At 32.2% G+C, this 13,088-nt stretch overlaps 1 protein-coding gene across 3 annotated transcripts in view; it reads right to left on the bottom strand.

The window, feature by feature from the left end:
• Nucleotides 1-13,088, bottom strand: part of MTBP (MDM2 binding protein) — a 70,506-nt gene that overhangs the window by 30,610 nt on the left and 26,808 nt on the right. For all 3 annotated transcript variants that reach the window (XM_031947147.1, XM_031947148.1, XM_031947149.1), the window contains 2 exons: nt 5,110-5,274; nt 3,632-3,742 (listed from right to left, as the gene is read on the bottom strand). In XM_031947147.1, the coding sequence (XP_031803007.1) occupies nt 3,632-3,742; nt 5,110-5,274 (276 nt within the window). The remainder of the gene's footprint in view (nt 1-3,631; nt 3,743-5,109; nt 5,275-13,088) is intronic.

The following is a 13,088-nucleotide window of genomic DNA, read 5'->3' as shown; positions in this document are numbered from 1 at the left end:
TACTTCTTACACAAAAATCATAATAAAATCACTAATATTTACTACATCCTATTTCTACTCACCAGGCATTTTTTTCATTATTCTTTGGGTAGTCTATACTTTTGATTCTTTAATGTCCATGACTCATAGCCATAGAGCATATAGGTAAGAAAAGTTTAAGTAAAACCCTTAGTGATAACAGGTACTTGGACTATCAGATGACTCCTAGATCCATTCTACCTCTTTAATTCAGAGACTGTTCTAAAAACTTAAAATATATTCCTTTACTCAGAGCCTGAAATAATTACAAGTTTTTTTTTCATATAAGAATAGAACAAAGGAGATTATGTTAAATCACAGCAAGGAAAATTCGGGTCAGACACAAAGAATATTTTTTTTTTCCTGTAAAGATAATATTAATCAAAGTGCTACTAAGAGAGGTTGGAGAAATTTCTTTCCTTGATACATACTGAGAACAAGATATCTAATATGTCTACAATTAGGCACAGATTAAAGGAGTTGAGAGGGTGTGTATTTAATAGAAAGAGCACTGAGCTAGAAGACAAGTTCAAATTCTACCATTAACTAGATGTGAGAGACCCTGAGTAAGTCATTAATCTTTCTGAGGACAACAATCCAAGTTTCATGTATCCTGCAGGTATGGACATTGTGAAGAAAAAAGGAATAAATCAAGAGAAAGCTCTTTTGGGAAAAAGTGACCATAAAAGATTAAGAGATGCTATTTTGTTCCTTTTAAATCTGTAAAATACACACACACACACGCGCACACGCACATGTGCAATCCAATTTGACCTTTAAAATTCAGAATTCAGGTCAAACACCACCTCTAGGAAAGATAAGATAGCAAATTCAAAGGGCATGAGATTCTGTTTTTGTCTTCTATTCCTGATCATGATTCTTTCACACTAAATTGATAGACAGCAAAGTGAATGGAACTTGGGTTCTTGGGGAGTCTGGCAAACAAAGGTTTAAATCCAACTGAGAAATACCGTTGTGTAATCTGGGGAAATCATTTAATCTCACCCAGTCTCAACTGCTTAACTGTAAAATGAGAATGATAATAACAGTCCCAACTCAAGAGGATTGTTGGGAGAATCAAATAAGGTAACATGAAGTACTTTGCAAACTTTAAAGCATTATATAAATACTATTATTATGATTATGATAGGGAACTATAAGGTTCTCACAGCAATTCTCAGACCACAATCTCCCAAGCAATGGATTTAAGGCAATCATGCCTATTGCCCTGAAATAAGGTTATGACAATAAACATTTCTCAGTTAATATCATTAACTGGTTCTTGAAAAGCAAGATGTCAGACAAAATGATTTTAAAAGGGGTGAGCTCTATAAAAGCAATATAGTTGAAGAAGTAATGGGTACTCAGCTGTAAGATGTTACAAGAGAGGTTGGTTATAATATACAAACAATACTATAAGACAGGCATCATTATATGACATATGGCTTTATCTTATTTTAGCAATCATTCCAGGGACATACTAAACAATAATAACAACAATAATCAATATTTAGTTTTTATGAGGTAAGTATTACAGATATTTTTATCCCAATTTTACATATGGAAAAAGAGGGTTTAAAAGCTGTCAGGTGATTTGCCCAGAAGTATTAAGCCAAGGTGGGATCTGAAGCTAGGTTTTTCAAGACTACAAGTCCAACATGTTATCCATTAGGAAACACTGCCTCTCAAACTATGTCAAAAATTATCTTGCTACAAGTATATATTTACAAGTTATAATTATTAACAGGTGAAGCAGAAATACTATTAAATCAGTAGGAGACCAGAGTTCTAATTCCAGCTCTGCCATTACCTATGTAATCTTGGGCAAGTTATTAATGTTTTCCTCAAGTGCAAAATGGAGAAGGGTATGGCACAATAAATGATTTCTAAGTTTTTTTTCCCCCAGCTCTAAAACTCTGATATGGCTACTTTTTTTTTTTTTTTTTTTAATATTGGAAACAATTATCTTTATTCACTGATGATCTATGAGCCAAATAGTAAGCAAATTTCCTTAAGAACACCTTCCTCACACGGCACATTCAGTTAAAGCTGTCCAATTAAGAGAATTCATATTTTGAATCTATATATTTTATTCTAGAGGTAAAAGAGAACTATTGAAGCGTATTGATTTCGGGGAGGAAAAAGATGTAATTTGATATGGTCCAACCGGCATGTTACAAAGATTTTCTTGACAATTGAGTGGAAAATGAATTGGAGTGGGGAAAAACTTGAGGCAGAAAGAGCACACAGCAAACTATCACAATAGTCCAGATATAAAGTGATGAGAGCCTACACTAGTGTGATAGTTGTTTGAGTAAAGAAAATAAGATTGTTGGAAACAAAATTCTGAACCCCAAAGAAGAGAGCAATTCCTGCAGAAGTTAAGTGTGAAAAGTCAAAATGAGCTCACACAGAGTTTTCTGGAGCAAGAGCATAATAGTCTTTTATTCCTAATTCCAGCCACAAAACTCCTCCATTCCTCCTCCCCGCCCTTCCCCAATTTGCTGGAGAGATGAGGTAAACATTCTTTCCTGATCTTCATCTACTTGTTAATGTGCCCCCCCACACACACACTTTCAGCTTTTTTTTTTTTTTTTTTTAACAGTATACAACTAGTTCTGTCCAATTTTACCTAGTTTCATCTTGTTTCAGAAGCTCCCCTGTTCCCCACCTCTGGACTACTTCCAGTTTTACTCCACTATGGGAACATAACTGTTTATTGTTTCTCAGAGGATGTATATGAGAGATGACACTAAAACAGTGAATTACATGGAACACTTCAATCATAGATTAATTATTCCTTCTAATGTTAACAATTCAATAAATAACACCCAAATTACCTTGTAAATAAAATCAATTTGGACATTCCTTCTAATTATAACATTTTTCTTCAGTGCTCTCAAAAATCAAAGACTTTCTTATAATAATGATATAATAATTCAAGGAATTGTGAAGTTAAGTTTATCATACTGAATTAGTAGATATCCAGTGAATTTTCTATCATTCTGATACCAGTTGTGAAAAGTCTTCTAATGTTAGCAGCAAAAGAATATAGACTTTTTCTGAATGTTTTTACAACTGTGGTGGTGAAACATGAATCAAGGACATTTCAGTAGGGTTTGAAGAAGAATCAGATGCGTACCACTAAAACAGGAAGTAGTTTACAAATTGATACTAATGAAAATTGCTGATCAGATCACTATGTAATAATTGTGTAATAATTCTTTGAAGTGGGTGGCATACATTAAAGATTTATTTGAAATAAAACCCAATGACATACATTTTGCAAAGGTTTGAAAAAAATATGTATACAGAAAATTAAGTGCTCAGCACCTTAAGATCCTGAATTTTAAAATATAACATTCCCTCCCAGTCAGATTTTAAGACAATGATTCAAAACTTCCCACATGTAGAATTCCTTTTCATTCATTAAAAAGAACATAATCCTACTCTTTTTTTCATTCATTAAAAAGAACATAATCCTACTCTTTTTTATAGTAATAACTTAAATTTGTTTCCAACATAGCAAGCACCAACAAATCAAACTGGAATTAAAACGATTTGTTTCTGAATAAATCAGTATTCAGTAATAAGCCTACTCCTTCTTACTTACTCATATATTCCTTCAAAGCCAAATCTTGGACTTTAGCCAGCTGCTTTTCCCTTTGTACAACCTGCTCTCCAGAGAAACATGGTAGTGGACAGATGAAGTCAATAGGAAAGCCTGTTTGGAGTATAGCAATCACCATTAAAGATTACTCACACAATCAATTCTTTTCAGTTTCTAGAAAACTATAATTATATTTTCCATACAGCTAATATATAAAATTTGAGGGGGCATATGACTTATAGGGCTGCTAATGCTACACATGCACATTATAAAAGTATGGGCTGTGATTAGTCACATATTCAAAAGACATTTACACAATTAGTACTCAAAAAAAGGCATTTAAACAATTAGTACTCAAATGCTAAGAAGTCAAAAAAAAAAAAAAAGCAAGGTAGGTAAGATATATGATTTAAATCTTGTCCAGTCAACTTGTGTGATTTCATAATACACTTTCCTGTGTCATACCTTCTCTTTATCTTTTAACTGTAACTTTTAACTGCAAATTTTGCAAAAAGTACTGAGAATTTCTAGATGGAAATAGAAGTTAAGAGAGGAAATATGGATGAGTTGGATAAGAAGGGATACAAAAGAAGGAATTTATAAAAAAAAAAAAGGTTTAATGATGGTTTACTAGTTTTGACTGTAAGAGTCAGCAAACTATAGCATAAGAGCAAATTGTTTTTGTAAAAATTAAGGTTTCATTATATTTTAGAATGCAATTAACTAACTACTTTTAAGTTATGCCAATTCATGGTTTAAAGGAAAAATACTGATAACTAACATATTTGTGGTTCATCTATACTAATGGAGTACTGATGTGCTTTCTAAATTTGTAGGCTATTTGTATAATTTTATGCTTCAAAAATAAGTTTGAATACTTTATTAGAACTGAGGTCTTAAGTGTGGGGGTACTTTGTCCAATGTGCCAAACACAATCTATTTTGTAGAATTCTTATCCATCTCTAGTAATTCTGATATACTGGAGATATGCTTTATTAGAAAACCTCCTCTCAGTTTCAATGAAGTTGCTGAGATACCATCAACAAATGTACATGCTATTGATCATCTCCCTTTCTAGTAATAAAATTTGGACAAAATATAAAAAATTTGTAAGAGAGAAAAGCAATTTGGTATAAAAAAAATAAGATCTTTTAGTTCATTTCACTTAAATCTGTTCAGTTTAAATACTTCACTGCCACCCATCAGGCAATAAAGTGGCAGTGGGCCTGTAATCAGAATGACAAGTTCAAATTCAGTCTCAGCCACTAAACTGTGTGATCCCAGCAAGTAACTAAAACTCTGCCTCCACTTCCTCAACTTGTGAGGATAACAGCACCTCTCCTAGAATTTTGTGAGAATCAAAAGACATAGTATCAGTAAAGAACTTAACCCAGTGCCAGATACATACTAGGTATTTAATGCTTGCTTCCCTTTCCCACTAAACATGCAATTATTCTTTCCCCTTTAAAGTTAACACTTACTTCCTTCTGGCTTTGTTTTCATATTTCCATGAATTAGGTTGAGTGCAGCTGAACCATTGATCTGATTAGCTGAATAAATCAACGTCACTTTACATCGCCCATTGTTATTACCTTGCAACAAAAGATAATAACTTGAACATTCTCCTTTCACTTCAACATCTGGAACTAATAAAAAAAAATTTTATTTAAATATTTAAAAATTAATTTTAACATCTTACAGCATTTAAATGACTATATCAGACACTTGAAACAAAATGTGGCAGTATTTCTAATATATTCTCATTACTGGTTATAAAAGTACTCCTTGACTATGGAGTGTAAATTTTAGACCTAACAACTGAATTAGGTATAACTCGTTCTCCAGAACATAAACATCTCATAGCAAAAAATGAAAATAAGCACTAAACTTATCCAAAATAATATATACCTTTTTATATAGAGATAATCTGAATCACATTTTACACAAGATACAAAACAACAATCTAAACCAGAGTTGGCCTCCTTCTTTGCAATTCGGTATTTTAGACCATTCTCAAGTTGGTTGAAGTATTTGGGATAAAAACTCCTTCTGTAAGGTTTCAGGAGAGGAAAAAGAAATGAGATGATAAAAGGCCCTTGATCATTTTTCATCTACTGTTTATGTCAATAAAAACTTAAAATATGATTTCATTTCAACCTTCTGGACAAAAAAAGTAGACTCTCCATTAAGGACAAATCTGCTTCATTGACCAATTTTTTTTTTCACATTTCTACTTGTTCATTTCTCACCATCTACCACAAACTTTTTGTCTTAATATGAAATGATATAAAGCATTCTTGAATTCTATTCCTATCAGCCAGGATATTATTCACTTCTTTCTTTCTTTTTTTCTTTCTTTCTAGCTGAGGCAATTGGGGTTAAGTACCTTGCCCAGGGTCACACAGCCAGGAAGTCTTAAGTTTTTGAGACCAAATTTGAAACTCAGGTCCCTCCTGACTTCAGGGATGGTTCTCTATCCTAGGGTATTCACTTCCAAACTGTCGTGAAGTGTAAAGAAGAAGTGATAAAATAATAGAGGAGGGATCAGCAAATTCTTAGACACTTATCAATACTATCAAGATAAAAAAATGAGACCTTCAAACTTATAAGTAGAAGAAAAATAAGAGGAACAGAAAAGATGCACTAAGATGAGAGAAGGATGGAAAGAGAAACACAAAATAAAAGACAAAAAGAGAAAAAATATTTGGAAGGAAATGGTAGAATGCCACTTGCCACTGATTCAAATACCATTTCTTGTCAAAAAATAGTTTATTTCATAAATACAGTGACAAACTTAAAGCCCATAGACAAAAATTAATCTCAGGACAACTGCTCCATACAATAAGTAACAGGAACATATATTAGTGTAATCCCTGATATTACCAAATCCTAAGCTACTACTTTTCATCTTTCCCTAAATTTAATTGATGATTACTTATCCAAGAAACACTGATCACTGACTAAGCCTTTGTCACAGAGGTAGAATCTGAGTGGCTAAAATACAATCAACATTATCTGCCTTGTGATCAACTTGCCTTAGAACATTAAGGGTTTAAGAATTAATAACACCTTTTTCAAAGGAGAATTATTAGTTAATGATATTAAGAGTTATGAAACAAAATATAATTTTTAAAAGGAAAATATCTGTATCCAATAGCAGACAAAATCCCCTTTTGCCCAGTTCACTTTCTATCTTTTTAAGAATGGCAACCTCTGCTCTTAAATGACATTATTAATAATATTTTACTGCTATAAATCTTTTAAGATTTTCTTAAAGCAAAATAAAACATGACTTCATTAATATATCTCTGATCATCAGTAATTTTTATATGCTATCCTAATCCAAGGGAAATCAGTAAGGTACAACATGAACAACAATAGGTTTGGGTTTTTTGAGTGTTCCCTTAAGCATGGTTTATCTTGGGAAAAATACTTATGATTTTTATTGGGTTTTTTTTTTAATAGTTCACATTCCCAAGGCAAGTTCAATGAACTTCATAAAAATTCATAATAATTTATATTAAAAAGGAAATTTTAAAAATCAAGTTGCTATATTTTAATTACAAAAGAGATGATTTCATGGCAACAGATATACATACTATGGATCAAAGTATATCCACAAAACAATTGGAACATGGACATGGAATAAACCTCAGTATAATGTACTTAGTATGGGTGCTAGTCCCTGGTACTAGTAAATATTAGCATTAGAAAAGGTTTTAGCTGTATTTCTTCTTAAAAATCCAGGTTACTGTGACAAATGTTTATTGATTTCCATTCTATGAAAAACTAAAGTTTGTCCCAAAAGCAATTGTAATATTGATTCACCTACAACTGTCTCCTTTCCAGTTTAAGTAATATTTCATAGCATGCTTTTCACATCTAATTACACCCTATCACTTCTACTGGCATAATAATCTCTAGAGGTTGTAATTAGAACAATTGCATTTTCTTCCTAAGTATTTTTAAAAACTTTCTTACCTAGAATGACTATAGAACCATTTTAAAATGTTGCTCCAGGTTTCATAGGTGTTTAATTGGAGACTTAATAGGTAATTTTTATGTAAAAATTACAGTGAATAACAAAATACATTTTCTCATTTGTATAGCTGCCATGCAACTTCTCACATCTATTACCAGCTATTATAAAGGGAAATTACACACCAGACATTTAAATACATTTTTATTTGTCAATTGGACACTACCATCTTATAAGCAAGAAAAGCAATTATCTCAACTTTTGTAAATGACTGATTAGACTTGATTCCCTTTTTTAAAAAATCCACCATGAATCTACTTTTTGGGGGGATAAGGGAAGCAAAAGTGATCATTTTTAAATGTTCATCAAATTTTTTATATATAAAATCAGAGCATTATAAATCCAGAATTGGAAATTACCTTAGAGACTGCAAACTCTTCCTTTTACAGAAGTGACAACTGAGGCCCTGGGAGACTTAGTTATTTAATTTGCTCAAATATACACAGGCAGTAAACATGGGAGATGATACTTTAACTCAAGTCCTTCTGTTGCAGAGTTTAAGTTCATTATAAATCATACAGAGAAGACCAATGGCAGGAGGGAGAAGGGGGCGCGGGGAGGAGGAATGTCATTCCATCCAGTTTTTTTTACAAGAGCTAGAAAGTTAGTTTCCAATAATTGTAGGTCCTATTTTATGAGAACTTGTAGTTTCAACATATATATCTTGAAATTTCAAGGAGCCTTTGGTGTCTTCAAATTCTTTTATCAGAATTCAATTCTGCAGACCATGAGCTACAGATTTCTCCATGTCTTAAGTTTCACTTTTAATAAAATTTTGAGAAAAAATGTCTTGTAATACACCTAAAAAGTTCACATAATGCCTGCATATTTGACCAACTTCCTCATTAATTTTTTTTTTCTATTACTAGCATTCCACAATCTAAACAATGCTTAGTCTTTAGTTTAAATCAACAAGTAACAGCGGCAGACAAGAATATGGAAAAATTATAAAACATTGCTCTGTTACACATGAGGGAGCCAGATTTACAATCATCAAGCAATAGTATTAGATTTGCAATTTTCAAGTAAGCCTATATTTCTAAAGTTCTTTCATTGAAAGGATATCAATTGATGAAACCAATCAAAATTCTTTGTTCATCTCTGAATTAACTTGGTAAGGAACAAGGAAATTTGTAATGCCTTGGGAAAGCTCTAGGATGATTATATTTTCCAATCACCAAAGGTTTTATTTTTATGTGAGCCTAGAGTATTAGCATGCTTAAGAAGTTAATCTGCCCTTATTCTAGTTAAAACCAGCTGGCAATGGATTCAACTTGTAGCTGATAAGGTAGAGCTTGACAAGCATCACTAAAACAGAAATTTCTCTAGCATTACAAAAATGTCCAAGGGATAGATTATATTCTACAATCAAAAAAAAAAAAAAAAACTAAAAAAAAACCCATAAATTTTTTTCTGCAACTTCACAGTTAAAAGAATTTTCCTACAGATCTTTAGCTCTTACATGGTTTGGTAAGTTAACACATGAACCTAACGGTTAACTGCACTAATTTATAACATTTTATTTCTTAAAAGTATTTATAAATATTTATATTTAGAAAAATCTTTTTACTGAATACTAGAATACAATTTTCTGATTGTTTTCCAGGAAACCACATCTTGGAATCTGGCTTTTTTTTTTTTTTAATAATTTACAAATTCTGTGATTCTGTAATGTCAATTGGATAATTGTTTAGTACCTCAAACTCCCAATATCCAACATTATTATGTCAATATGTCCAACTCATTATCTTTTCCTTAAATCTGTTCCTCCTCTAAAACTTGCTGATTTTTGTGTCACTACAACTACCAGTCTTCTACTTACTATGCTTTAAAATTCAAAATTTCAGTCATCAGATTACTTGTTTTCTTCAGTCCCTATGATATCCAATTAATTATCAAGTCTTATGGCTTCCCTCTCTATAACTTATTACATCTGTCCTCTTCTCTCCACTGAAAATGACACAACCCTCGTTCAGGATTTCATCATTGGATTGACATGAACACAAACAACTACTTGACTACTCTATACGCCTCCTAATAAGTCTCCTTAATCTGAAAGTCTTCTATAATACATCTATACCCCTTCACATGACTAATAAATAATCTTCTGAAGAGAACAGGTTGATAATGTCATATTCTTTTTCAAAATTCTTCAAAAGCTTCCTATTGCCTTTAGGAAAAAAATATATAAAATCCTTAATCTGGTAGCTGAAGTCATCATTGATCTGACTTAAACCTAGTTTCACATTCCTTTGCTTCATATTCCTTCACAAGTTCTAGCCTACTAACTGTTCCTGAAACTTGACATAGCTATCTCCCTATTCCCTCCCTCACAAGCTTAAAATGTACTCAACTCCTTCCTTCCCTTAGTACCTACTCATTTTATAGATGATGAAAATGGCCTAAGTGACTTAATAAAGGTCATTCAGGCAGTGAACGAGAAAATAAGATAAAAGAGAAAAGGGACTTTAAAAGGAAAAGGGTGAGGGGTTTGTCTGATGAGAGATCTTAAAATAGAAGCAAATAAGCTAACTAAATCTTTGTCAAGTTATTAATCAGTCTTTTGATGAAAGCAGAGCTGCCTATATTAAATACACCATATAGAATTTCCTCTACAAAGAAATATGAGCAATGGAACGGCAATTAATAATCATCTGTCCATTCTGATTTGGGCTCAACAGCTAAGATTAAAAGAAAACTGTGAAGTCTCGGCCTAATCAGTCTTAATGATAGTCTAATCAGTAATCAGTCTGACTTCAAAGAATGTGATGTGATAACCAGCTTATTACAATTCAAAAGGTACAAATATTCAGTCCTAAATTTCTAGAAGTGATCATTAAAAAAGAAAAATCAATCCAATTGGATAAAATGAGTCATCTCTTTAAAAGTTGTAATAGAAACTATATAGGAGATATAATCTAATAGTTAATTCAAAATTTAAAAACAACTTTCACTCCAAATAGGACAGAAGAATATTTTAAATACTGTACTTTAAAATTTTATTTTAAAATGCACAGCAACTTCCAACCTAGAATACAATAAGATATCATCTAGGGCTAGCAAATTTTGCCCCAATATCATTCAATCTTTTCTTCTTTTCAAATCTACCAGATTCAACTAAGTAGTTACCTCAAATAAATAAATTAGGTATGAAAGAAAGGAATTAAAATTTTCAAGTCAATAACGTATCACACTATCACCCAGAGCAGCAATCTACTAAACAAAATGCCTGAACTAAAGTTCCTTGATAATTTGAATCGTCATTCACGCTCACACCCATACCCATACATTCTATGTTATATATATACATACACACAATCTCTGTAATTGCGGACTTTTTCCCTCTCCAATACCTTGAAGAATACTGTACCAAATTTCCCTATTCCTAGCTCTACCCCTCCCCAGTCCCACCATGATGTCTCAGAGCAAGAGGGTAGAGGCAAGGGGTAAGCTGCTCTGGTAAGTTTTACTTCTTATCCCTATCTCCCTCTTTATGTTACCTTAGGCACTTCACAAAGTGTAACAGAGATTACTATTTTTAGGATTGATAGGCTTATCTGATTCTTCTGCAAAGCTTCTTCCAGTGAAAAGAACAAACCCCAAAAGATTCATCCAATTCTGGGTGCAGAAATGAGTAGTGGTGAAAGGATAATGTGTTGGATTATATATGGTAAATTATACAGTGCTAGATGTACAAGGGTTCCTTAATTTGTATTTGATAAGAACACATATTTACACAGTGGGGCAGAAAAGTACTGTGTGTGAAGGTAATATAATCATATGAGATTCAAGAATCAAGAGTCAGAACAGGAACAATATCATTGTATATTATAGGTCCCCTGAATTGAGAGAGGAAATAGATGAGGGACCAGAAAACAGATCATAAATCTGCCATAAAGGTATGAAACAGATAATAATTTCATCCTTCAAAAGGTAGTAGAACAACAAAAAAATACTATTCTCATCCAAAAGGAGGCATTTTGGTGGTTTAGAAATGATGGCAACTTTGGAAAAGAAGGAAAATTGTCAATCTATCTTATAACTGGATATAGCCTAACATACAGCTGAAATTTTGAGAGAAAAGATTTCAAAAAGAATGAGGAAACAAATCACATACCATTTTCAAAATTCTACTTGAAAAATCAGCCCAGGAAGACTAAAAAGCTTTCAAAAATTAAATTCTGAATTTACAGAGAAACAATTTTCACTAAGAAAAAAAAAAAAAGGAGAAATGCATAAAATGAACAATATGAATGTAGAGGGAACTTCCTAAAATAGCTTTTCTAAGTAAAATCCAAAAAAAAGAAAATGTAATAGAATCTCTGTTATCATAGCACAATGCTATGAGAATATTATCCATAATTCTAGAACTCAAAAAAACTGAGGCTTAAAGGGAAAGCTAAAGAAAATAAAAAGGGTTGTTTGTTGTTTTCTTTAAAATTCAGATTTAAGATCAAAGAAGAAATAAGTACTGGCTACTTCAAAGATATTGTGGGTTCAAGTCCAGACCACCATAATAAAGCAAATTTCAAAAATGAATCACATATATTTTTGTGGTTTCCCAATGTATATGTAAAAGTAATGTCTAAAGTCTATTAAATGCGTAATAGTATTATGTCTAAAAAAAAGTGCTGTCCCTTAAGCCTTTAGTGAGCAATCTTTTTATATGGAGGGTCATGCCTCAATGTTGACTTCTGACTAATTGGAGATTGTCAAAGCCTGGGATGGCCATGGCAATTTCTTAAAATAAGACAATGAAATTTGCGGCATTGATTGGCTCTTCCTTTCACAAAAGATTTCTCTGTAGCATGTAATAGTGTTTGATAGCATCTTGTCCATAACAGACCTTCTTCCAAAACTGAAATGCCAAACCCTGGCACTACTTTATCAATTAAACTTATGTAACATTCTTCAATATTGTCATCTCAGGGGACAGAGAGGCTTGAGGAAAAAGAGACAGACAGACAGAAAACAGCCAGTCATTGGTGCTGTAAGACTACACACAACAATTGTTGACTAAGTTTACAATCTTATTAGGACATAGTTCATGGCATCTCAAATAATTACTACAACAACATGATCAAAGATCACAGACCACCATAACAAATACAATAAAAATGAAAAAAGTTTGAAATATTGTGAGAATTACCAAGATGTGACAATTGCAATCTGAGCACATGCTGTTGGAAAAATGGCAAAAACATATTTGCTTGACAGAGTTGCCACAAATCTTCAATTTGTAAAGAATGCAAAACCCTCAAATATCTGTGAAGTGAAATAAAGTGAAGTTTGATAAAACAAGATAGGCCTGTACTATTTGGCTTGGATAAGACACTGATGATGTACAAAGGGGAAAACTATCTATCTCTACCAATAAGAATCACCTTTAGTTTGGAAAGGACAGAACAAAATCGAACAAAA

Source organism: Sarcophilus harrisii, chromosome 1 (genome assembly GCF_902635505.1).
Source record: "Sarcophilus harrisii chromosome 1, mSarHar1.11, whole genome shotgun sequence".
NCBI lineage: Eukaryota > Metazoa > Chordata > Mammalia > Dasyuromorphia > Dasyuridae > Sarcophilus > Sarcophilus harrisii.
Note: the sequence above shows the minus strand (reverse complement) of the source record. Positions and strands in the feature narration are given on the sequence as shown.